This window comes from Myotis brandtii, unplaced genomic scaffold (assembly GCF_000412655.1).
Source record: "Myotis brandtii unplaced genomic scaffold, ASM41265v1 scaffold50, whole genome shotgun sequence".
Classification (NCBI taxonomy): Eukaryota; Metazoa; Chordata; class Mammalia; order Chiroptera; family Vespertilionidae; genus Myotis; species Myotis brandtii.
Genome location: NW_005369061.1, coordinates 745,131 through 770,495, shown reverse-complemented (window position 1 = coordinate 770,495; position 25,365 = coordinate 745,131). Strand labels below are relative to the sequence as shown.

The 25,365-nt window shown below is 43.8% G+C and overlaps 1 protein-coding gene across 1 annotated transcript in view; it reads right to left on the bottom strand.

The window, feature by feature from the left end:
- Positions 1–551: 551 nt before the first annotated feature.
- The window catches only part of SSH2 (slingshot protein phosphatase 2), a 112,499-nt gene continuing 87,685 nt past the window's right edge, over positions 552–25,365 (bottom strand). Inside the window, exons 13-15 of the mRNA XM_005876856.2 lie at positions 9,976–10,810; positions 4,104–7,831; positions 552–2,243 (exon numbers count right to left, since the gene is read on the bottom strand). Coding sequence (XP_005876918.1) covers positions 5,753–7,831; positions 9,976–10,810 — 2,914 coding nt within the window. The 3' untranslated portion in view covers positions 552–2,243; positions 4,104–5,752. The remainder of the gene's footprint in view (positions 2,244–4,103; positions 7,832–9,975; positions 10,811–25,365) is intronic.

Sequence of the window (25,365 nt, the reverse complement as noted above, 5' to 3'; positions counted from 1 at the left end):
CGCCCTCTACCATCGACATCAAATGCTTCTCTTCTAATGGTGGGAGAGGGTTAGTTTTTACTTTGGAAAGTCATGCCCCATTTGTAGAGACCTTTGAGTAAGCAGAGGTATTGTGCTGAAGGCTTGGGTGGGTGTCCAGAGAGGTCACCCATCCAAGAGTTCCAGTCCCTGCTGGGGCCGGTCAGGGCAGCAGTCCCCGAGCAGTCACTCTGCAACGCAGATGGCCAAGGAATTTCGGTCCCTTTGCTTATTCATTCTCCTAACATTCAGGTGGTGGCTTTGGCAAAAGCCTCTTTGACCAGGCAAGTTCCCAGCTTCGTCACTTGATTGGAGCCACAGTATCTGAAATGATCTTTAGTGATCCTATTTCCCATGCACTCTTTATTCTGTGGGAGGTAGAAAGTTATATTTTTTCCCAGAGGTCAGCTTAAGGGTGTGCTTGATGGAGATCAATCAATGAGCATTGCTTCATGTTTATCATCAGTGTTCTCTTCCAATCCCTATGCCTTCTTCCACCCACCCTATTTGTTGTGCTTGATTAAGTACACGCATTTCATCTTCAAAATAAAAATTTATTCAGTCTGTAACAAGAACATTGAATCTGCACATTTGCGCACAAGTTCACATTTAAAAACAGCGGAGCACATCAGTAATAAAAAAATCTATGATACAAGTGGAACATCCCAATCACTATGAAGATTAAGGAAGGAGATGAGACCACTCTTTATATTCTGCTTCAAATGCCTCAAAAAGGTCCCAGAGATTCCAGGGAGCACCTGCTTCATTTAATAAAATGTGAGCATAAAAGTTTGGGGTGGCCTGGGGCAAAGGTAACAAGTCTATTGGACTAGTTTTCCACATTTATAACAAGCCCTACAAAATAATGTAGAGAGAAAGAAAAAAGAAAAAGAAAGAAAGAAAAGAAAGGCACCTTAAGCTATACCAAGCAAACCAAGTCCAATAAAACATAAAAACCAACTCCCTGTGGCCTTATTGACTGGGAAACATTTCAGGGCATTCCCCAGTTTACCGGCTGGGTCACCAGCTCGAGCGAAGCCCTGGGCATTAGCTCTGCATGTGTATACAGGATGCTGCTGCCAGTGTCGTGGTGAGGACACAGATAGTCATATACCCCTTGGGGCCTGTTCAAGCCCATGGGGGGTGATTCCAGTTTAGAAATCCTGCCCTAGAACTCGGGGCACTGAGAAAATGAGGCTGGTTCCCTTTCCATAGCAGGAGCCAGGCTGAGTCACCCTCCACTCCAGGCTGGAGGAGTACAGAAGCACCTTGCGAGAGCTCTCCATGGCAACCAGGGACCCCAAGCCCGGGAGAAGGGTTAGGAGTGTGCAGCTGCCTGCGTTGGCAGCAGGCTTTTTCCTAATATGGGGACCGGATGAGTTGAGACACCAAATACAGTTGTCTATACATGCCTTGTTCTTTTAGGTTGAAGGGGAAAACAAAGTCCAAGAGCCTCTTAAGTTGGATTGGTGAGGAAAGAGCTAAAATTTCATCTCATCTACCATCAAAAAGCAAAACAAAATTAAACAAAAATGACACTAGCCATTCACCAGTACAACCATCACTGTAAGACACACCATCACTGAGGAAATGACGACTATTTCCGTTCAGGGTGTTGGGCGGGAGTGCAGGACACAGATGGAAGTCAGCTCCAGGTTTTCCCCGCTCACCTAGCGGGCTCACCATTACAGCCGTGCTCTGTGCGAGGGCTCACAGGACAGCCAGGTGTGGGTCCCTGGAGGAGGAGACTGAGCTGCCATCAAGATGATGCACGTTTTAATACTCACACAATGTAAACAAAGTATCCACAAATAGTTGTAAAAAAAAAAAAAAGCCAAAGAATGGCTTTATTTAAAAATGCCCTTAAAAGTGAACGATTTTGCATAATGCTTTCTTAAAAAAACAACAACACTCCCACAAAAACATCTTTACCAAACATGCCTAGATCACTTCAGAACTGAATCCTCAGAAGGAACAGGTGAAGATTTCTGTGAGCTGCCACGTCTCAGAAGCTTCAGGTTTATCCAACAGCATCTGTCTGCGGCCTTTATCAGGAGGGGACCTCAGAACCTAGGCTGTCCTCCTCACGCTGTCCTTGGAGCTCTTGGTAATTCCCAAGATGAGAGAGAGGAGATACGGTAGGGATAAAGGTACAGAACCAGGATAATGCTAGATAAAGAGTTGGAAGAGGCGAGATGCTAGGAATGATCCCAAACATTCAGAATCTGAAAGGCAACCAAAATGAGGAGAGATGAACATTACTATACTACAGTACTACATTGTCTACTATATATACACTACTCCTAAGTGTTTCTAAAATTATAAAAGGGTAGGGGGTTTCTCTCCTTCCTACTGACCAGGTAGCCATCCAGATTACAGCTCAAAATCTGTGTGCTCCTGGGGCTTTTGCCCCATGCACCAAAATGTTACTTTACACACACACACACACACACACACACACACACACACACACACACTCACAAAGAGAGGCACTGAGTAAGAGGTCAAGGCCTTTCCTACTCATCTCTGTCAACCTACCAGACCTGCTGTCCCAGGGCTGGGTTTTCCATGAACAGGAAATAGAAATAGGCCACCAGAGTTTATCAAAAGTTTGAAGAGAAGAGAGTCTGAAAAGTCCTTGATAGCTCATCATGTTCTTTCCCTGGACATCGCTCAGTCATGTAAATAACATAAGAACACTCAGCTGTGTCAGAGTCTGAGAGGACTGGCAAAACCCCTTGGCATTGGCTGGATTGCAGACCCTGTGTAGAAGACGTTTATTTAGGCAGGTAAACTGAATGATAAAAAATATTTTTAAAAAATGGAAGGCGAGCAGGAATGTTTCCTTTAATCCAGTGATCTTCAACTAGTGTGTGGCAAGAATTTTTAAAACCTGTAATACCTGATTATTTAGTCAGGGGCACTGACCTCTTTTCCCTTGGATTGTCAAAAAAATGACAACAGCCAACACAATAGCTGTGGGGTGTGAATGTCCTGTCTTGAACCATAAATACACAGGTCACGTAAAAGAGTTAGCTGCATCTTATTGGTCACGTCGCATAATAAGATTGTGTTAATTCTTGGTACCAGAAATCCTTATATACAAGTATAGGCACCTGATTTTTAAAAGTCACTTAGGAGCAAAAAGGGTAGGTAATTACTATTTTAAAAAATCAATCAAAATTATATCTATTTTTTGTCAGACTGGCAAAAAAATATATTTTTTTGGTGTGCTGCAGAATTTTAGTAATTAGTTTATGTGTGCCATGAGATGAAAAAGGTTAAAAATTGCTGCTCTATTCTTAAAAAAAAAAGTTTCTGTTTTTCTTCACAGCATTAGAAGGTTCCCTCCCATGTTTGTTGTTATTTAATGCAGTGAGACTGAGCATCAAACACAGGAGGGGAGAAGAGAGAACAGTACAGTTGTCTATCCTGCTTGTACTTCTTAACACAAGGAATGTCACCATCTCCAGGGAGTAACATGAATCGACTCCACTCCCTGAACCTCCAGGCAAACCCTCCTCTTCCCAGCCCTGCCAAACGCCCTGTCCTTTCCCCATCAGATGGTGGTGGAGTTGCCTCAAAAGGACAGGGCAGTTTAGATGGATGAGCCTCCTCACACTGGTATATGCCACCCAACAAAGCACTTTACAGCACATTCCATATCCAGGAACCACAGAGCTGTGTGAATGATACATCTGACATTTAAGGAAACTATTTAGGGGAAGCACGGGCATATATAATTACTACACCATAAAGCAGGTTTCTACACGTATAGCAGATTTCTGTCCAATATGCCTCCTGGCAGTGATGTCAGATGCAACTACGGCTTCCACATGGCAACTGAATTCACAGCTTCTCGAGCACTTGCGAGTGGCCTCAGTCCACTTTTTCTCTCTCCTCTGAGTCACCCTACTACCTGCCCCACCGAACACTGGCCTCTGACACCACTTTGACAGTCTGTGCATCTGCCTTTTCCTCTCAGGGCTGGGATGAACCAAAAACCTAAAACTCAAGCCTGTCCTTGGTCAATCTCTCAACAATGTGGACATCAACCAAAGCAAACAGGAATCAAATTTGCAAACCTCTTCAGTTTTGATGAGGGTCCTCCATTCCAGTCTCAGTATGTTTTCTGGAAGAGGCTGGTTTATGGCAGGTGCTGCTGTCCTAAGATCTCCACAGCGGCAGCAAAGCAGCGGCATCCTAAACGGACTCTGTAAGGCGCCTGCCCTTGGCGGAGGCCACCCTGCAGCCTCTCAGCCTAGTCCATGAGGAGCTTCCCCCTGGGGAAGCGGGAAGCCGTTAACACTCCCATACACTCCCGGGCTGTGGGTCAGTGAAGGCGAACAACTTTCTGGGATTTCAGTTGAGGACGCAGCTGTCAGTCAAACTGTGATCTAAAGGGAACCTTTAGGGGTTTCTCTGAGGAGGAAGTTACTAATGCATAATTTGGCAGGAGCTGGCAATTGGGAGCCTCCATTTAAACAATAAAACAACTGTCAATATACTCTACAGATTCCTACAACACCCATCAGTTTTATTTCTGTTGTCTTTTTCCAGTATAACTCCTTAAAAAAAATAAATCAAAAAGACCCTCTGACATCAATAACAAAACACTGTAAGAATATGACATTATGTACATAAATACTGTGTAAAAACTAAAGAAATGACAAATCTTCCAGGAAAAGGGGGAAAAAAAACTTATGTCAAGTGTTAACAGTGATAATATCAAAAAGAAAACTTTGCATTCAATGGAGGTTATACAAAAGTAATGTAACAATTCAAATGTCATCTATGAAATAAAACAAAACAAAACAGGCAGCATTGAGAGAAACAGCATGAGGGAGGAAAATAAATTGGAAAAAATATGGCCATTAAACTCAGAGGCCCACAGAATTATTCAAGTAATGGAAGGGTTAAAACCCTATATATGTATTCATTTTACAAGAACACATTGACTTTCAATTGCTATTTTTCAAACTTGTCCCTATTGTGTCTCAGTTTCCCATTTCACCTCCTTCTTATGCTTTTCTCAACAGAGGACCTCTTGGATTTCATTTGGGGTTGACTTTTAATTTAATAAAAAAACTGATTTACTAACAAGTTTATAAAGCCAGCCATTATGATGCCTTTCTGTAACGATCCACTCTGGAACACCAGGAGAATGGATTCTGGAAGACCCCCTTTGAAAACAGCAGAACCTGCCCACTTCAGAAACTCCAAAGGGCTGGGGCTGGGGACCAGGCTGAGAGCGCGCTGATGTCCCCGCCGTCCCGCTGCCCTTCGGCCCACCTGAAGCATCAGGCCTGGAGAACAAGCCATCGTCACACTGGCCCAGGGGCAGCATTTTCAATTTCCGGCTTCACCCCCACCCTCCCCATCTGCTTCCATCCTCAATCAAGCATGCATGCCTTTTCTCAGAGGGCAAAATGAGGAGCAGGTGGCAGTTGATTGAAAAACAGCAATTTGCCTTTGATAAAGGTGTTCTTTGAAAATGAGTATATTTTGAGGTTTGAAATTTCTAAAAATAAAAAATGATAAAATGGTCTTGCTGTCCAAATCAATCTCTCTCTCACACACACAGAGGGAGAAAACCCCAAACTCTGCATGTGCCAGGAACAGTAAAATGACCAAAATGTTATAAAATTAACCGATAAAGTGCATGTTCCTTACATATTACACCTGCCCCTTTTATAAACATTTCTTTTAGAAAGTCACATGTGTAGGCTCAGAATCACATGGTATTATAGAAAGGGTTGGTTGTCCTTTTTTTATCACTTGCTTTTTTCAGTCTCCTAAGGGGGTGAGTTCTGTGGTGCTGCTGCCGGGGAGCCAAAGCCAGCCCTGGAGCTGGGCCTGCCCACTGCAGCCCCTGGGTCTGCAGCAAAGGAAGGCCTCCTTCAGAACTAGTCAATTCCGGTCCTGCCTTGGGGAGCAAACACTGCTGACTGCAACCAAACTCTTTGGCATACTGTACAAGGGGCCTCTCCACCGGCTTGCTCTGCGCGATACACTCTGTTGTTTTAAGTTGCTCTATAAAATACTTGGTGGGCTCTGGGTTCTGGGGGGCATCTGAGTTTCCGGGGGGCTCCTGGGCCTCCATGGCATGCATGCCTGAGTCTGTTCTGATGAAGGGCTGAAGAAGTTTGAGATGAGGGGACTCAGAGGAGACAGGCTCCCTCTCCAGTAAACAGTCTTTACACAGGTCCAAGTAACCTAACTTGGCGAGGGAAGCTGAACGCCTCATTTGGGATGGTTTGGTGAGCCCTATCTGGCAAATCGCTTGGGACTCGATTTCTTTAGCGTGCGCCTTCACCACACGGGGACTGTGGCTAAGATCCTTTATATCGTCACTACTAGAGCTATGAGGGAGTCTACAGGCTACAGGTGATGGGTCCAGTTTTTCTTGTAACTTCCCAATGTTGTCACTACATTTGCTAATTAAGCTTAGGTCTTCACTAGTTAACTGGGAGCCCTTATATGGCACTTCATTGCCGCTGGACAGGGGGCCCTCCTGACTCTCTTCGCCCGGCTCTGCACAGGGCTCACTGTCTGTGGTGCTGCTTTGCTCTGTGAAGCCTTCCAGGTGAACCATGGTCTGGGGATGCAGATAATCCAAGTTGGCAGATGGTACGTGGGTGGTGTGACTGACAAATGGCGCTGCTATGTCCAGGGCTGTTGCCGGGCTGTTGCCCCAGTCTTCAGGGCTGCTTAGGGTGGAGGTCGGGTCGGTGGGCCTGTTGTGCTCAGGACAGGAAGGAGGAGGCAGAGGTAGCACTTTGGGGTACAGAGAAACCTGGTCGGGGCCCAGCGTCCTGTTCAGATTTTCATCTAGTGCACAGAGCACAGTGATGGACTTCTCCACTTTCATTTTCCTCAGTCCTTGCTCCCCACTCTTTTCACTCGTGGCTATTTCACCCCCTGGCCCAGGATGATTGGGGGATGTAACCGCGTGGGTATACTCAATGATTTCTATCTTCTTGGGAAAAGGGACTGCCTGTGTTTCAGATTCCTGGCATGAAACCACAGTCCTCTGCTCTTTCAGGACTCCTTGCTGTTTGGTTCTAGTCTCTGACTCTGAGCACTCCTGAGGAGCCTGCAAGGGGCAGAAATCCAGCAGCTTGGGTGCTGGAACAATGACATCTTGCTCACAATGCAGTAGGGAGCCAGGCTCACATCCACTGGATTTCCCTTTGCTCTTGTTCATCTCTGGTTCCCTGGGGACAAACGGATGTCCTAGGGTGGCTTCATCACTCTTCCCTTTCGGTGCCAGGTCTGCCACAGAGGAGTCATTCTTGGAATTCTTGCGAGCGGACAATGAAGTACAAGCAGGAGTAGCACCGTGGTGCTCTTGCTCCTGCCGCAAGCGTTCCTCAAATTCCAAGGTGGCTCGTCTTACAGACCCAGGGTACCACTTGGCACCTGGGTGTATCCCTGGGCCCCCGAGCTCTTGTTCCCCCTCAGCTGGTTCCTCTTCTTCCAAGTCTGTGGTGGATGAGGGTACAGTTAGGCAGCCTTCTGGGTCCCACTTCCCTGAGTCTTTGGCTAGTTCAGGCTGGGCTGAGCAGGAACCCTCATTCGGCTCCAGATTTCCAGGTTTGTTCTCCGGGGCCTGGGCCCTCTCAAGGGGCATCTCATGGATAGAGTTCTTCTTTGGTGTATGGCAGGGGTTGGATAAAATGTCTCCCTTTAGTTGAATCTGTCCAACTCCTTGACTGATAGATTCAATCTCAGTTACAATTTCTTTGACTGAAATTGCGTTCTCTGAGTGAGATTGCATGAAAATGTCTGGGCTGACCAGTTCTGAAATTGCCTAAGAAGAAAACATAGTGAGATGGTTATGGCGAATTGTAGTCTAATGGAAAATGCCAGATTTTCTGATTACTAATCCTCGGATCCAGGAGAACCTTCTGGCTATGAGGACACAAATTGTGGAGTGCCTGGGACTGTCCTCTGCCGAGAACTGTACTCTGACCATCTGTTTCGTTGTACAAGAGAAAAACAGATTCATCAAAGGCAGAGATACAAAATTAGTTACAGGTTGTATCACTGTCTACTGAACTTTCTGTTCTGTTTACTCAAACAGGATGCCAATCTAATATCTTGCTCCAAAAATGAACAGCAAATAGCGTTGGAGGCTTCTAATTTTCCTAAGACCATGAGCCTTCAGAACTTAGATCAGACTGGGGAAATGAAATCTTTCCTCTCTGGCCTATATCAACTTCCAGTCAGAGCCTAACCTAGTTCGAGGGGAAGAGTTCCATTCAAGGGCTCAGTGCCCACCTTAAATATGCCCAGTGTTAGACAAGGCAAGGTTGAGGCTATCATCTGATGTCTGATTTGGAGACTCACTGTTCTCTTCTCTCTTCTGTGTTGCCAGTTTTTATCCACGTCCTCCCACTTCTAGCAGCAGCATCCCAGCACATGAGGGCACTATGTATCTGATCATACAATTCCTAAGTTTCACATGGCTCCTCCTGGGAAATGTTTACTTGGCTTATGCAGCCACGTGCCTGAGAAAACTTAGAAACCGTGACTTGCTGACATTTTATTGTTCTACCAGTTATGAATTCCCAGTTGTATTTAGAACAAGGCCAAAGAAAACTGGCCAATGCAAAATCAAGTCCTTTTGTAAAAAAAAAAAAAAAAAAAGAACTTCAAAATCTGGAAATGGCCCCTGGACACTTCTTAAAGTGACATCATTATTACCATCCATCTACTTTAACATTTTTATAAGCCTTCAAAGTACAATATTTCCCTAGTAATTGTTCTGGTCTTTCCCCTTCAGAAGAGTCAGGGCTAGTACAAACTAACAAGGTCAGTTATGCCTTTGGGAGAAATCTGCTGGGACATCAGGCGGAGGCAAACTTGCCAAGCCTGGGAGAGAAGCCATAGCGGGCCGCTGTGTACATGGGCTGTGGAGGGAGTGCTCATATGACCAGGGACTGTGCAAAAAAGCTATTTCTGTCAGAGCTGCTACACCCATTGGTCTAAAGGAGAGCTCAAGCATTCAGATTTCCTAGTGGACTCAAAACAGAGGGACAGCCTTTGGGAAGAGGAGAGGACAACTACCCTCGCATGGTTAAAAAGAGAGAGAACAGATGAATAATGGACAAGGTGTAACTATAAGTAGATAAACATCAGAAGATGTCAGCTCCACGGAGTTCATTCAGTGAGGTTTGGTATGTTAGAGTAAATTCGTCACCATTTATTTTCCAACTACTATGATATTGATTAAAATGCATCCCAATTTCAGAAGTGTCAAAATGAGAATAAGTGTGAGCCTTACAAATAGTGATATACAGTAATTCTTTCCCTAGTCTGCAATGGTTCCCAAGAGCTCATATGCCACTGAGAAGAATCTTGGAATTCTGTCTGCTCTCAAATCACTTCCACAAACCATCCCTCAACTCCTGAATACCACAGGGTCTGAGTTGAGGAACACTTCAGAAACATTATTAACAGCAAGAACTCAGCATGGGATTTAGGTGCTACTCCAACAACTATTTACACATGTCTAGTCTTAGACTTTTCTGAGACAGAAAGACTTTTCCAAACAAACTCATCTTTTCAGAGACACAAGTCTCACTCAGGCAGCATGAGTCCCTGGCACTTCATTACGGGTGAGATTTGATCTGAACGGCAGAGGTCCAGGGAGGGGACCGCTCTTTGTTCAGCCAAGAGTTTTTTTGTTTTGTTAATCCCTTCTTTCCTCATCCCCTCAGAAATGGTTTCCAATGACACCAAAAACCTGAAAAGATAAATTCTTCAAAAGGCAACTGATTAAAAAAAATATTTAAACCCTGTTTTTAAGGAAAGTCTCAGCCAGACTTTCTCTCCCACACTGCCGTCCTAAATCTTGAGCCACATTAAAAAGAAAGTGAACATAGCAGAGTCCCAAATATTTTGTCTTAGAAGAGAATGTCTTAGGTGGAGAACTATAAAGATAGCTTTTACCTTTGACTGTTCCTCATCTATTGACGATTCTTCGGATGCATGGGGAGTGTTACTCAAAGAGCTGCTTCTCTGGTCCTCAGCTGTCACTTCAGAAGGGGCTACTTCTACCACTGACAGTCGACAGCTTTCACTCCTTCCTCCACCCAGTTCCTCCATCCTTGAGTGGGAAAAAGATCGTGACCGGGTTTCTTGAGAAAGCTCTACAAACTTCTCCAGGGCACTAAAAAAATCAATGCGATCTGTACTAAAATCTGAGACTTCAGCCTGGCAACTGGGCTGGGGGCTTGGTGACTCAGGATCAGGGGACATGGGGAGGTCTTTCAGGCGAGATGTCAATTCTTCCATTGGCAGTAAGTGGACGTTCATGTCTGCTTTCAGTGCATCTGTCTCCAAATCTTCAACTGTTAAGTCTGAGAACTTGCTGGGCATTTCTGGGGCCTGTCCAGGTTGGATTAAGGCTTTGGATGCATGGCAGTTGTCAAGGGGGAATTTTGATTCATTGAGACAACACCCTGATGTACATCCATTGATGTCATTTAGGTTTAATTCATCTTCAATCTGTCCGGCATGAAATTCCCTAGAAGTAAACTCCAAGCAGATCACTCTTTCTTTGGTACACAGGCCTTTCTGATTTTCATCTTGTGGGACAACATGTTCCACAAAGACAGGAGGTATGGATGGGTGACCTTCCATGGTCTTTACTTCGGCAATCTGGTCTGCTGAGGTGGTGATCTCCTTCTTGTTGAGTTCTAGCCCTGGCTTGCAGATGGGTTCATGGTGGTCTGAGAGGTCGCTATCTGAATGAGATCTCCAGAGCTTGTTATGCCGCTGTTTGCTGTGGAGAACATACACGAGAAACATTTTAGTCTGGTCTGTGAAAACAATCAGCACCCTCCCAGGAAACCGCTCCCAGATAAACTTAAAACTTAACCTGCAAAATGCTTTGTTAATGCCCAATGGAAGTAGGCAATAAACATTTGCTTAATTTAACTAACAGCAAAAACAAAAGCAAAGCAAAGACAACAAAAACAAATAAATATGAGATCTCATTTTTTAACCTATTAGACTGACAAGAGCTAACCTGGTTGCTAGCAGCTAGTGTTATTGAGAGTATGGCCAAGCAAGCCCTTTCATATACTACTATTGGGAGGAATATGAATTTTTAAGAGTGAACTCTGGCAATAGCTCTCAAAATTTAACCCTTTAACCAGCAATTTTTCCTTCAAGAATTTTTCTTGGAGTATTACTACTATAAGTGCATAGAGATATATTAAAAGGATGCTCACTGTAACACTGTGGTCCTAAAACATTAGACACCAAAAGGAAAAAAAGATTTATTTAAAACAGTCCATACACCTCTATGCTATGAGGCCGGTAACAAAAAAGTCAGGTATTTTAGTGGAATGATGTCCAAGGTATACTATCAAGCGAAAAAGCATGTTGAACACAGTTGAAATGGTCAGTTCCCATGTTAGGATAAGTATAGGAAAATATCTGGAGGAACATCTCCAAACTGGTAACAGTTCTTCCAAGGGAAGGTAAAAATACTTTTGGGGAGGGCTTTACTTTCTATGCTCTGCATTTCTGTAATTTTTGAAATTATAAAATAATGAGCATGTTTATCATTCATTAATAATCAGAAAAAAAACCTAGAACAAAACAGCACTTGAGTAATACAAGGTGGAACAGTCTATGGAAGCTCATTACAAATCCTCATAACGGGGGTGAAGAGCTGATACAGGATTAATCACTGACATGAAAGTGTGAGGAGGGTGGTGATCTTTCTTGAATTAGAAGACAAAGATGAGGCTAGTAAACCTGGCAAAAAAGGTTGGTAACAGAATGGAAGAGAATTAGCAGAGAGTACAGCCCCTTTCATAAGGATCTTTGGATAAAAACTAATTAATCACTGACATGAAAGTGTGAGGAGGGAGGTGATCTTTCTTGAATTAGAAGACAAAGATGAGGCTAGTAAACCTGGCAAAAAAGGTTGGTAACAGAATGGAAGAGAATTAACAGAGAGTACAGCCCCTTTCATAAGGATCTCTGGATAAAAACCATCAGGCTGAACGGGCCGGATCCGGCCTTCGGGCCGTAGTTTGCCCATGGCTGGGCTAGGGCGACACCTGGAAAAGCAGATGGGCCAAAGGAAGACCACACACATCCATCCATCCTTTGGTTTATTTTATGGAGGGAAGGTCTGATGTGGGAAAGGCATTTCATTTCAAACCGCACTCTTGAACAAAGAAGCACAGTTCTCAAAGCTCTAGCCAAAAAGAGAAAGGTGGCCCTGTGGCTGGTCAGGATCGCCTGCCCAGGGAATAGGTCACTAACTGGTTTCTGAGGGATGGTTTCCATGACTTACAAGTTGATGAAGAGTGACCTAACCGCAGGGTAAAATGGGCAACAGCCCAAAACAACTTATCCTGGGCTCAGGGCCACGCCTGCCTCAGAGGCCTGTAAATCTCTGCTGAGTCATGTGCCTGCACTGATGTGAACCCCTGTTTGTTCTCAAGTCTGCACCTGCTCTCAGCTCCCCGTGCCTGTCTGCTGCTTGGGTGGGGATCTTTCTGACTCAGGCCTGCACAGCAAAAGGATGCTTTTCTGAGTAGGTCAATCTGTTTATGAAGACATGCTATAACCAATCAGTTGGGTGTAAGGTAGGGTTTTCACTCTTTTCAAGTTGCAAGAACTCAGCCACCCCTAGGAGGAGACAACATATCACACATCCCAAACGAGTGAGTGGCTATGTGGAGGAGCAAGCTGACTGGTTGGATAGGTGAGGCCTAACAGTGACCAACCAATGCCAATGTGCTTCCCTTTCAAGTTTCTTCTTTCATATATAGACACCCTTGTTTCCTGATCTAAGTACGACTGTGTTCTCCAATTTCCAGCCCTCACCTATATAAGCATGTTCAAACCTGAACCGATTCCTCTTAGCCACCGTGGCAGGATAATTCCCATCATGCAAATGACTAGGAAGACATCTCAGGGAGTTGCTCTCACCCTTCTAATAATGTAAAAGAACATCTTGTCAGTCAACAGGCAAATGGGATGTTTTCATGACCCCAAGAACCCACAAGGTATGATTTTTAAAACTGCCTGCAAATCACGAACCAATCAGGAGGGAACGAGACACTGAAGTTACGCTAATAGGTACAAACAGTGCATGCTGCAGCGGAACTGGCTGGCATCATTTGCCCAGCAGGACTTTTTCTTCCTGGAGGAGATGATCACCAGAAAATATTGGGTCAGGGCTCTGGAATTACATTGACAGCTACTTGTAGAGGAGAAAGAAAAACTCCAATCTGAAGAGAGGTCTGATTCTGCCGCCTTTTTCATTTTTGCAATAGGACCTGCATGGAGAGTGTGGTAGGCAGCTCTTGGATACGGTCAAGATACTCACTACCAGGGCCTCTGAAGCACTGCTGCTCCATGGGCCCTTCCTGATCCCTTCCCTCCACTCTCTCCCTCAGGGGTTATTAATCTCTGTCCTGAATTTTGTGCTTAGCATTGCCTTTCATTTTTTTTTCTTTAGAGTCACCACGTTTTGTTCTTAATGATATACTGCTCAGGTTAGTTTGTTTTGAAGTTTATATAAATGAAATACTGTATGGATTCTACAACTGTTTTGTTGCCTAACTCTCTGTTTTTAAGATTCATCGATGTGCATAGCTGTAATTTCAGAGTAAAATTTATTTACCCATCCTGTTGATGAGCAGTTCTGGCTATTACAAACAATATTGCATGGCCATTCCTGTGCCTGGTGCACACTTTGGTTTCGCAAAGATGTTTTATATATAGGAACAGAAAGGTGGGTCACAGGGCATGTATAAATCAGATTTTACCTAGTAACACCAAACTGTTTCCCAGTGAAGCTTTTTCCCAAGCCAGTTTAAATGCTCCTTCACTAGTTGGAATAGATGGAAGGCATTAGATCATATTTATTATTTTAAACTGTTAATATTTAAATTCAGCTGACATCCCCCACCTGGTTCCAGGTAGGTAGCAAGTAAACAAGTTGCCAAAAAGAACTGCAGAGCTGGTTTGTGGTCTGGATGATGCAACCAACTCCAGTTCTCTTCCACCTTGAGTGGCCTCTGACCTGAGTAAGAATTTGGCCTTTTACTTAGTAAATGGTTAAGAAGGAAATGTAAATGACAGGATGCACATGATATCCCATTTTCCTGTCTTGACTTGCTTTCTTTCATATTGTTATATGTTTGGGAAAGCACTAATTCTATTGGAGAAAGTTATATAGAGGAAAATATTGCTAAAAATAGAATATCAGTTATAGTAAAATCAAACTGTTTATGGTTACTTCTTAGGGCATTAGGCAGCCTGTAGAAAGGAGAAGAAAGAGAAAAAGCTTCAAGTGAGCATTTTCTGTGTGCTGTGCTTTAAGATTATTTTTCTGAAAAGCTATTAAGAAAATCTTTAAAAAAAGAAAAGAAAAAGAAAAGAAAATCCTTTAAATGTTGATTGTGATTGGTTGTCACCTGACCAGGACCACATCCTTTTATTCTCGGGTTCCCTCCTGCTGGCTCACTAATGTGCACCAGCTAACTAGACTTCAATGTCTCTACCAGCAAAGCCAGAGTAAAAGACAACTCTACCTCCTCTGGCCCTGGAGACAGCGGTGTTCAAAGAATCAAAACTGACATCTATGAGGACATGTGGCAAAAACTCTCCCTGGCCACCACCCAGTTTTTTCTCCTTGCCTTATACCCTGGAACCTAATATCACAGACACATGGTCAGCTTGCAAAAGCCTGAAATCTGAACTTGTCTAATGGAACATAAATCTGCCAGATACCTGCATGGTCAGAGTCGAGAATAACAAACAGGGCTGCTGGCTGTTCAATGGAGGATTTCAACACACACACACACACACACACACACACACACACACACACCCCTCCTCCTGCCTCATTCCCCGACTATAAAAAATAAAATTAGATATGAATAATATCAGTGTCTTTATGATATCCCTTAGGTCTAAGGGAGAATATTAAATATTAGGCTTCTCCAGACTCTTAAAGACACACTGAAATATGCAAAAAATCCCTTGTATTTCAGAGGGGCTATATCTGTTTGGCCCACAGCCTCACATTCTGATTAAGAGATTGCAACTAATTCATAAATCACTTTGCTAAACCTCTCTTCTACCAACCAAGAGGTGAAAGTACCAAGCTAAGAGACTCACAAAGATTCTGCCATCTCAAATTAAGTGCTCAGCGCCACCCTGGACAACCATGTGGCTAGAGAATCTAGGCTCAAGCCTCTGTCTCTCTGAGAAAACCACCGCATGCTTCCTGGTTACCTAAGCTGCAAAGCTAGTCAGAGCTCCAGACAATCACAGGAGTCTGGGGCTTCTTCGCTTTTCTAAGCAAGCACTCAGGGTTGTGCAAGAATCTGCTGGGCCCAATTCGCTTGGCAGATAGCTTGGCAGGTAGCCTGCAAGTGCCATTTCTGACAACACATCATAGATTGCAGACCCTAATGGCTGCTCACTCAGCAGGCACTCCCACTCTTTCCCTCACTGGTAGAAGCCTGATTTGGTTGGGGTATTCAATGTCCCTTGGGTTCAGGGAATGCAGTACTTTCCTAGCACCAGAGCGTGAATGTGAATTTGTTTAAGCCAGCCCAGGAAATTCTATTTTCCTGGCCAGTGATTAGTTTTAACCACATGACCCAGTCCTGGCCAATGAGTCCTGTGGAGAAGTCTATTGGGGAGGTTCTGGGAAAGGTCTCCCCCCATAATTGAAATGCCCATTCATTCAGCCAGATGCTGTGGAATTTACATGTAGATGCCTAGAAATGTGGCAGAGATATGGCAATCACAAGGAGACAAGTTCAAGGACCAAGCCATTAACCAAGGAAGGCAGAGAATAAAGATGAAGAGTACCCAAGTCCCTGATTACATCACTGAGCCATTACAGAGTCTAGTTCTGGGCTTCTTGTTACAAGTGATGGCACATGGTACAACTTTTAAAAATACCTATAGCTTGGTGTTGGGCCAAATGTCTTTTTTAAAAAATATATATTTTTATTGATTTCAGAGAGGAAGGGAGAGGGAGAGAGAGATAGAAACATCAATGATGAGAGAGAATCATTGATTGGCTGCCTCCTGCACGCCTCCTACTGAGGATCAAGCCCGCAACCTGGGCATGTGCCCGTGACCAGAATCAAACCCGTGACCCTTCAGTCTGCAGGCTGACCCTCTATCCACTGAGCCAAACTGGCTATGGCTATGCTGCCCTTTTTACCCTCATTTAAGATTTTCCTGAAATTTCTTTAACACCTAAGAAAACCACATACGCTAAAAAACCCCAACCTAACAGCTTGCAGTAGCCTGCGATTCCAGAAAAAATACTGAAATTGGCAGGACACATAGTATCCTTCCTCTCAGTGGGTCACGTGAGGACACTGCCTAACATCCGTCATGTGTCTGGGAATATATAATATTTATATCTCAACCAAACCTCAGATGCCTCTTTCTTGTGCCAAAAAGAACTGCTGTGTTCTACCTTCTGATCTAATCTAAAAATGTCATCAATATCTGGCCCCAAAGACCTATAAATTCTTTTTAAGTGGAGGAGACTTTCATAGCCTCCCAGCCTCCTAAGAGAACAGCTCAGAGGAAACCATGCCAAGTGCTGAGTAAATGGGAGGGTTTTTTAGTGGAAACCATAATGCTGTGCTGTGACCACATTTTCACAATACTTTGGGGTTGGAGAGTTGTCCCTCTGCCTGGATAGGCTAGAAGGCTCTTTAATATTTTGTTCAGGGGAAACACAGCCCAGATTCAAGAATCAAGACCAAGTCATGAGACTTACTGGAGTTAAACTCTGGCACTAGGCCCCAATGCTTCTAGGCAGCTGTGCCTTCACCCTAACAAAACCACTGAGAACATGCCTACATGGCAACAATGAAGCAAAATCTAGCATTCCACAGAACTTCAACATGTGGCATCTCTGGAAGCTGATCGTTAAATCCAGCTTAATACCTGAATCTTTTCCCCCAGAGCAGCTGAAGGTGGCTTTCACCACCAAAGGGGTAATAAATAATGCAGTGAAACAAATTACTCATTTTATAACCAATTACCAACTTACTGATGGAACAGCTAGTTCTGATTGAGACAAGAAAATGTTTAAGACCTAGTACTGGGTCGACAGAGAAAGACAAATACTGTGTGGTGTCACCTACTTGTGGAATCTAAAAAAGCTGAACTCAGAGAAACAGACAGTGGAGTGCTGGCTACCAGGAGTAGGGGTTGGGAGAAATGAGTAGATACTGGCCAAAGGGTACAAACTTCCAGTTATAAGACTGCCAAGTTCTGGAGAATCTAATGTATGGCATGGTGATAACAGCTAATACTTTATTATATACTTGAATGTTGCTAAGAGAGATCTTAAATATTTTTACCACAAAAAAGAAATGTGTAAAGGGATGGAGATGTTAGCTAATGCTATGGTGGTAAGCTCTTTGCAATGTATAAATGTATCAAATCAACACACTGTACAGCCTAAATTTACACAATACTATATGTCAATTATATCTTAACTAGAGGCCCGATGCATGAAATTTGTGCAAGGGGCTTGGCCCTCGAAGCCACGGCTTTGTCCGAAAGGACGTCTGGTCTAATTAGCATATTATGCTTTTATTATTATAGAAGGTAAACCTTCGGGAAAAAGGAATAAGTGATGGTTAAGTGCAGTGTAAGTGCTCAGTATATGTTGTTACAGTTGAAAGGTAAGATAATGTCAACTGTTTCTGTAGGTATTGAGTTTATAAATAATTTTTCCTTTGTAATTTTTTTTTGCATTTTTACAGAGCATATACAGGATGGGGCATACACAGGCTTACAGTTATTTGTATGGAAAATAATACAGTGATTAATAACCTCTCTCTTACTCTCCCTTCCTCTCTCTCTCTAGAACCAATGAAAAGCACATCCTTGGATGAGGATTAAAAAAACACACCAATAGGTCCAGCCGGAGTGGCACAGTGGTTGGGCATCAACCTATGAACCAGGAGGTCATGGTTCGATTCCACGTTGGGCACATGCTCCGGTGGCAGGCTCCAGCCCCAGTAGGGGGCGTGCAGGAGACAGCTGATCAATGATTCTTATCACCGATGTCTCTCTCTCTCTCTCTCTTTCTCTCTCTCTCCTCTCTCTCTCTCTCCATCTTCCTTCTCTCTCTCTCTCTCTCTCTCTCCTCTCTCTCTCTCCATCTTCCTTTCTCTTTAAAATCAATTTAAAAATATGTATTTATATGTAAAACCAAAAGAACTATTTCTGGGATGCACCTTTTCACCCCAATATATATCCCAATTCTGCTGATGTTGTCACATGACCCAAATTACTGGAGTGGGCTCATTGAAACCAAGCACTGGAAAAAAAAAGTCCAAAGTAGCAGCAGGCACTTTTCTTTTTCTTTTTTTTTTTTTTAACAAATGGGCCAAACAATTTCTAAGAATTTCAGCTATGCCTAGAATTACCTTGGGAGCAATCCATTTTGATAAGACAGTGCATCTGGCATTAGAAATTGTTGAGAAGGGGGAGGTGGAGGAGGATATAGGCGGGTAAATGGTGATGGAAGGAAATATGTAGGGTGGTGAACACAAAATACAATATACAGATGATGTTATGGAATTGTGCACTGAAACTTATATGATTTTGTTAACTAGTGTCAGCCCCAATAAATTCAATAAAAAGGGGAAAAAAAGATATTGAGAAGTGTTTGTTAGAATCTACACCCAGGTGAGAACTGAAATAAGGGAATAGTATTTTCCACCCTTTAGTTTAAATTACAGGGCGAAAAATAATGTTAGTTTTCATTAAATGTCTAATCTCCCATGCTAATCTCAAATGCTTATACTTATTTTGTAAAAAACTGGCTAGAGATATCAATTTTTAAACATGTGACATATCCATGTTAGGCTGTGACACATCCATGTTAGGCTGTGACACATCCATGTTAGGCTGAGAACTAGCTGCAGAGAAGGACATTTTGCCTTTCCTTAGGGAGCGTAAGGATGGAAAATCTGAGAAAGTCACACTTAAGGACCCACCTTGCCAGCAGAATCCCCTGGTACTCTTCCAGTTGTCTCATGAAGCTGGGGTTGGGCTTAGTCACTGTTCGTCTTTCCTTCACATAGTCATAGGCTCGGTCCAGATTCCAGCCATATTCCTTCATTGCATAGGCAATCACAGTGGAGGCTGAGCGACTCACCCCCATTTTGCAGTGCACAAGGCATTTAGATCCATGTTTCCTAGTTTGGGGATGGAGGTAAGAGGAAAACACAAGGGTGAGTACACTTTCAAAGCCGGGGTTTGAAATGTTTCCAAGTGTCCTGTCCTGCCCTTTCATTTTCTTGCTATGCAACCCATGCAAACATTTATCAGGTATAAGACAATGCACAAGGTACTATGAGGCACAGTAACATTTTTTCCCTAAAAGGTAGAGTTCAGTGGAAGAAGCAGACAAAGTTCACAATGGTAACTGAAATGCCAGCTGGTCACAGGGTGCTAGGGGAGAGTTTTCGATTTAGAGACTGGACCCTGTGGCTGAAGGCCAGTCCCTCCATGGCCCCAGGGGCATGTTTCATGGCGGGCACTCTCTTGAGCTACAGGTGTGGCAGTGATTCACCTAATTTACCCAAATGTTCTCAATTGCTTCCAGTTCAAGTTCCAGTCAGGGTTCTGACCCTGGAGGAGAGCACAAACCAAGTGAAACTAATCCTCCTCTGTACTCAGATGTAGCCCCGGATATTACTTTTCACAACATCACCACCCATGTCCTGTCTAGGGACTGGCTGTACAACCCGTGGAGCTGGATGGGACCATGAGATAAATGCATCATGTGGCTCTTTCAGTAAGGAGGGTGGAATACATAACTACCCCCCTTTTTTTAATGGGGTGGAAAAACAAGAAAACAAAGTTACCATAAGGTGATACTTACAACAAACACAACTAAACCTCTTAGTCTTAACATGCCAGAGTTTATTTATCTTGAATATGAGCATTACTTGGTTATGCTAATTCTGCTAATAACACAATGTCTGGCACAGAATAAGCCTTCTGATACTTGCTAAGTGTGTGAACAAACTTATGGATCTGCTGATTAGATCTGTCAGCTATAAGTGGGAACAACATTTTTAAATCTGGGAAAGAATGATTACTCTTATCACTAGTGTCATGGGCTGGAATTCTTCCCAAGTAGCTATTCCAATAAATTTAAAAATGCACGTGTCAGCCTAAAAGGGGAAATCTATTCATCCACTTGCTCACTGTATTACAGTAGATAAGCTTCCTTGGGGAAGCTTATAACTCTCCCGCTGGAGGAGACACGGGAAAGAGTTCAGCACCAATACAAGGAGGCACAAGTTTAAGTGCCAAAATGAGTGAGCTAAATAAGCTAAAGGAATGCAGAGAACAGTCTGGAATAACTGAAAGTCTCAAAAGGAAGGTAAGATTAACCTCCTAGCTGTCAATTAGATGCAAAATGTTGATGTGGTGTGTTTTTGTGCTTAGATTATCCCAAAGGACTAGGAAATACTTGTTTCGTTTCTGGCACCATAGGGTTTTCATTTACACCACAGTTGGGAAGCCAATGCACAGTGACTCAGGTGGAAGTTCAGACATGTGTTCAAATATATGCCCATCAAGCTCTGACAACTTTAATGCATAAAATTTCAGGTCTGTACCTACAGGCATGGAAAGTGTTCAAACTTGGACAATCTTAAGAAAATGCAATTATAAAACCCACTTCGATGAAAACATTTATTCATATTAAACTAGGCTTTTTCAGTGGCTGGCTTCTAACTCACGTAACGAAGGATCTGATGTCAGTTTTCAACTAACTCAACTTAAGTCCCCCTCCAACCCCCCTGCCCCTAGTGCTGGATTGTCCCGATTAAGCCTGGTATCACATTAGTAACCCTAAACTCACCCATATACAGATTCTGGAATTTAGGGCCCTGATTAGGTAAAGCACATGAGGTGCCCAGTGTGCCACTCAGGAGAAACTCACTCTCAGATGCAGGAGCCTGAGACTGAGTGCTGCTTCAATGTAACCTGGGCACCTCATGCATCTCATTCTAATCCCAGCCCTGCTGAAATCACCCTTTCTTTTCTTTGGGACTGGGGCCTCACCTTGAACTCTAGCTTCTTCAGCTGTGACCCTGACAACTTGCCTAGTTCTTTCTTTAAGGGACTAGACTATTTTTATATCATCTTGGGTTTAAGTACTATCCTCACCATTTGTTTCTTAACCTCTCTGAATCTTATCTCTATAGTCTGTCCACATCTATACAGAAGGATGACAATATATGCCTCCCTGGGTTTTGGAAAATATTACATGAAAGAATACACGTAAAGTACCTGGCACATAGTAAGCATGCCATGGGTGGCATTATTATTGGGAATCCTATATAATAAAAGCCTAATATGCAAATTGTTCAACTAGGAGTTCGACTGCTTGTTATGACGTGCTCTGGCCACAAGGGGGCAGCGCAGAACATGGCAGGTGTTGGCGACGCTGCGCAGGCGGCAGTGGAGGCACTGCCAGCTCCAATGGGCCCCGGCGAGAGTGGGACCGTGGCAGGATGGTGGAGCAGGTGAACGGGCGGCGCCAGGCCAAAGCAGGTGCAAGTGGGGGCCTGATCGCCCCGCCGATCGCCCCACAGACAGCGACCAGCGGTGGCAGGGGGTAGAGCTGCTGCCCAGCTCCCAGGTGCTAAGGGAGCCAGGTGGGGCGCCCGGCCTGGATTGGTTGCCCTGCAGGTGGGATGGTGGAACAGGTGAGAGGGTGGGGCCAGGCCAAGGCAGGGTTCCAGGTGGGGCTGCGAGGCTGGGTGTTCGAGCTGGGGTCCAATCTCTGCAGGCTACCCCCAGGGACCCCAACCGTGCACAAATTTGTGCACCGGGCCTCTAGTTCAAGATAAATGTCAGGAAAAAGAGATCCCAGAAACACACATACTTCTAATTCTATATTTAGTTCCAATGGAACCATGTTTTGGGGTAGATATTTAGAACAATTTGATATTTTATAGAATCACTTTTGATAAAAATCCCTTAATTTTACTTTTTTATATATTAAAACTTGTCATGAGTGCTTTTTTTCCTGGGAAATACCATTTGGTGTTATGCTAAACCTTTGAATTCATTGTGAACTCTGCAAAAAGAGTAGGCTGAGACTCAGGTGGAGGGAATACATACATGACTGTTGCCACTTTGAGCTCCTTGGTTTTAATTTTCCTGGGCCATTGAGAGAGGCCAAGGTCAGAGTTCACATTTTTAGGAGCATTCAGAGAAAGACCTCATTTTATAAGTTCTACTCATTCAGTGTTAAGGTCAGCTGAGGTTTTCTAGCTTTTCCAAATTTGACCTGGGGAGAAGGAGAGGACCACAGATTGTAAAAAGAAGAGTAGGAATAAATAATGCTTTCTGGAAATAGTTTGCTTTTTTTTAATCTGAAGTCCCCAAAAGTTTGCTGCCTCCCCTCTCATCTCATCAGGGCCCCATGAAACACAATAATAAATATGAGAGCAGGTTCCTGGGACTGAGCTGGTGTCAGAAATCATTTCAGTAAGACTGCGCACACGCTCATTAAAATGCACCGCATTCCCCTCTCAGAGTGAGACTGAGGACTTCTCACGCCTCGCTTTGCACAACTGCTGGGGTTGTGGCCCTGAGGAAAAGGAGTGTCCTCCACGCAGATCTGGTGGTCACTGAAAGCCACCACAGGCATTTCGCTTCTCATCCAGCGCTCCTTAATTGGGGTGGGGGTGGGGAGGAACTTGGCCCTGAACTGCAACAGCGATGGGAGAGAAAGAAAGCAGGCCTACCTTAAAACTTTCCAGTCTTTGAGTGGATCCAAGTCAGAGATTAAGGAAACCATTGTCTAAGAGGCAGCTGAAGGCGAATCCAATCCGAGAGGAGGGGAGAAGGGGTGGGTGCAGGGGGAGAAACCAGCCAGCCTGCTTCTTGGCTCAGGCCAGAGCCATGGGGCGCCCAGCACAGCTCTTCTTACTTCTAGGATTGATAAGCACTTGTCCTGGCTTTTCTCCACCCCCCAAATCAATCTTGTGCTATATTCCTTCCCAGCCCCGGCTCATTTCTCCACACCACCGTTTAAAGCCCTTGTAATCTGCTCCAACTGATCAAATTTGACCTTTTTGTAGCCCACTTTATTCCAAGCACAGCTCTCCGTTAAATCTCTCTTTATTAACACCGTCCTCCTTGGCTTTCTTTTGGAACAAACACAGATCAAGCCTGAAGCCTCCAGACTTTACCCGCAATCATTTACAGATTACTGCAAGCTGCAGCCCTCTCCTCCTCTGGGGCATTGCTGCTGCCTCGGAGATTTTGCTTTCAGATTCCTGTCAGAAGACTGGTTAGGTTTCTTTCCGTGTGTGTGTGTGTGTGTGTGTGTGTGTGTGTGTGTGTGTGTGTGTGTGTGTTTCTGGGACACCAGCCTTGGGCTTAGAGCTTCCCTCAGAAGCTGTAACTACATGACTGTTAGGATTTGTTTTTTAAAAATAATTTGGAACTGGGCTGCTAACAAGCTAGAATTTACTGTGTTTTCTGGCAGAGATTTTGCTACACTGCTTTTCTCCCCTCCTTCTCTTTTTCTTGTGTTTTTAAATAACATGAAGGGGGGAGGGTGTAGAATCTTTCTAAACATTGAGAAAAGGGGGCGTGGCTTTTCTCCTTCAACTTGTGTATCTTTTGCCCTTTATTTAAAACTGAACATCCTTTCGGTAATCATCTGAAGCGGTTCATAGCAGATATTTTTAAAATATCAAGAGCAGGACTGTTTGTCTTCAGTGCGCACAGTGCTGCCCGTGCTGATGTAGATCCTTCCTGAGTGTATGGATTTCTTACTGTCATGGGCACTGCCTGTGCTTTCCCGGGCCCTACCTAAGACTCCACAGCCCAGGCGCTTCCTCCTGTCCTCGCAGGATCCTGGAATTTGAAGACCGTGAAATCAACTAGTCCAGGCACGGCCAGACCTTGGTTCCTCAGATCATCAAGATGTTCATTACATGTCATGCCACAGGCGCTGTACTTGGTCTGGTAGTGTCTCTTGATAACAGATTCCTCTTTTTCTCACACTTACTTTAAAAGGAATTTTTAAGATCATTACCATACATGGAAAGTCAGCTTCACTGGCCTAACACAACAATTATGATTTACCTAGACACGCGGACCAGGTAAAGACACTGATCTTTGCTTCTCTTGGTTAAAAGGAGTCTAGCGAGTGTTAGGGGTGTTCAGGACACCCTTGCACTAACCGGAGACTTTCCCTAGGAGGAAGAGGAAAGATTTGAAGAGAATATGGTGTGATTCAATGTTCTGTAATGACCTTACTAATTAAAATCGTCAGCTGGGAGTAAGAGTTCCAAGTGTTTGCCTTCAGGCAGAACCTACCAAGTAAGAATCTGTTCCTTCCATAGGGAAAGAGGTGGTGACAGCTTCGGGAAACATGCTTTTATTGCCAGGAAGTTCTTCCAGTCAATTCCAAATGCCCCTCCCAGCATTTTAAATCCAGTCCCTAGTAGCCTTTTCTCTAAGAACCCTATCCTTAAAGTATGCAGCAAATCCTCCCTTTAGATGTTTTTTCTTATACAGCCATATGTACTTTCCTTAATGGCTATAAAATTACTCTTCAGAAATGCAGCTATTTTTATGCTAAAATTAAAGAGAATTTCATACCTTTTACAAAAACCATTGACTTTCTGGGGCTTCTTGCTTCTTTCCCGGCTGTCTTTGCTGTCCCACTGTGGATCTTGGGCCACAGTGTAATAATGTGTAAACATTTACATAACGCTTCTAATCCCCAAGTACTTCACCGAGTGTGGGTGATAATAACAGCATTTGTGCAGAGTGTACCTCCAAAGGGTTCTGAAAGCTTAGATAATGAATAAAATGTTTCTCCCTTTAAGAAGTTAGCAAGAGAAAAACAACAGATTATAATGCAATAGTTTCTGGTACTATAATGACATCATCCTTATATCATTAACCACCACACCCCTGAGCCCACATCTGGGAAAGGAAGGGGATATGTCTTTAACCCTTGGAGTTCAGGGTTAATGGATGAAAGGGGGAGGGACTTAGCTTTCAGCCAAAGGACAAAAGGACAAAAGCATGCTCATAAATTATGAAATACTGTTTCGAAGCAGTAGGCCTTCCAAAAACTTTTTAAAGGCAGTAGAAACTTCCCCTTGAATAAAATCTTGTACCCAGTCCAAGAACAGAAACAAATAATAGTGAAAGTTTATTACCAGGTACTAGGCACTGTTCTAATTTCTTTGGGTGTGTTAACTGTTTCTGTCCTAATAACTAATGTGTTAATGAGGTGAGTTACCAGGAGCCCCCCCC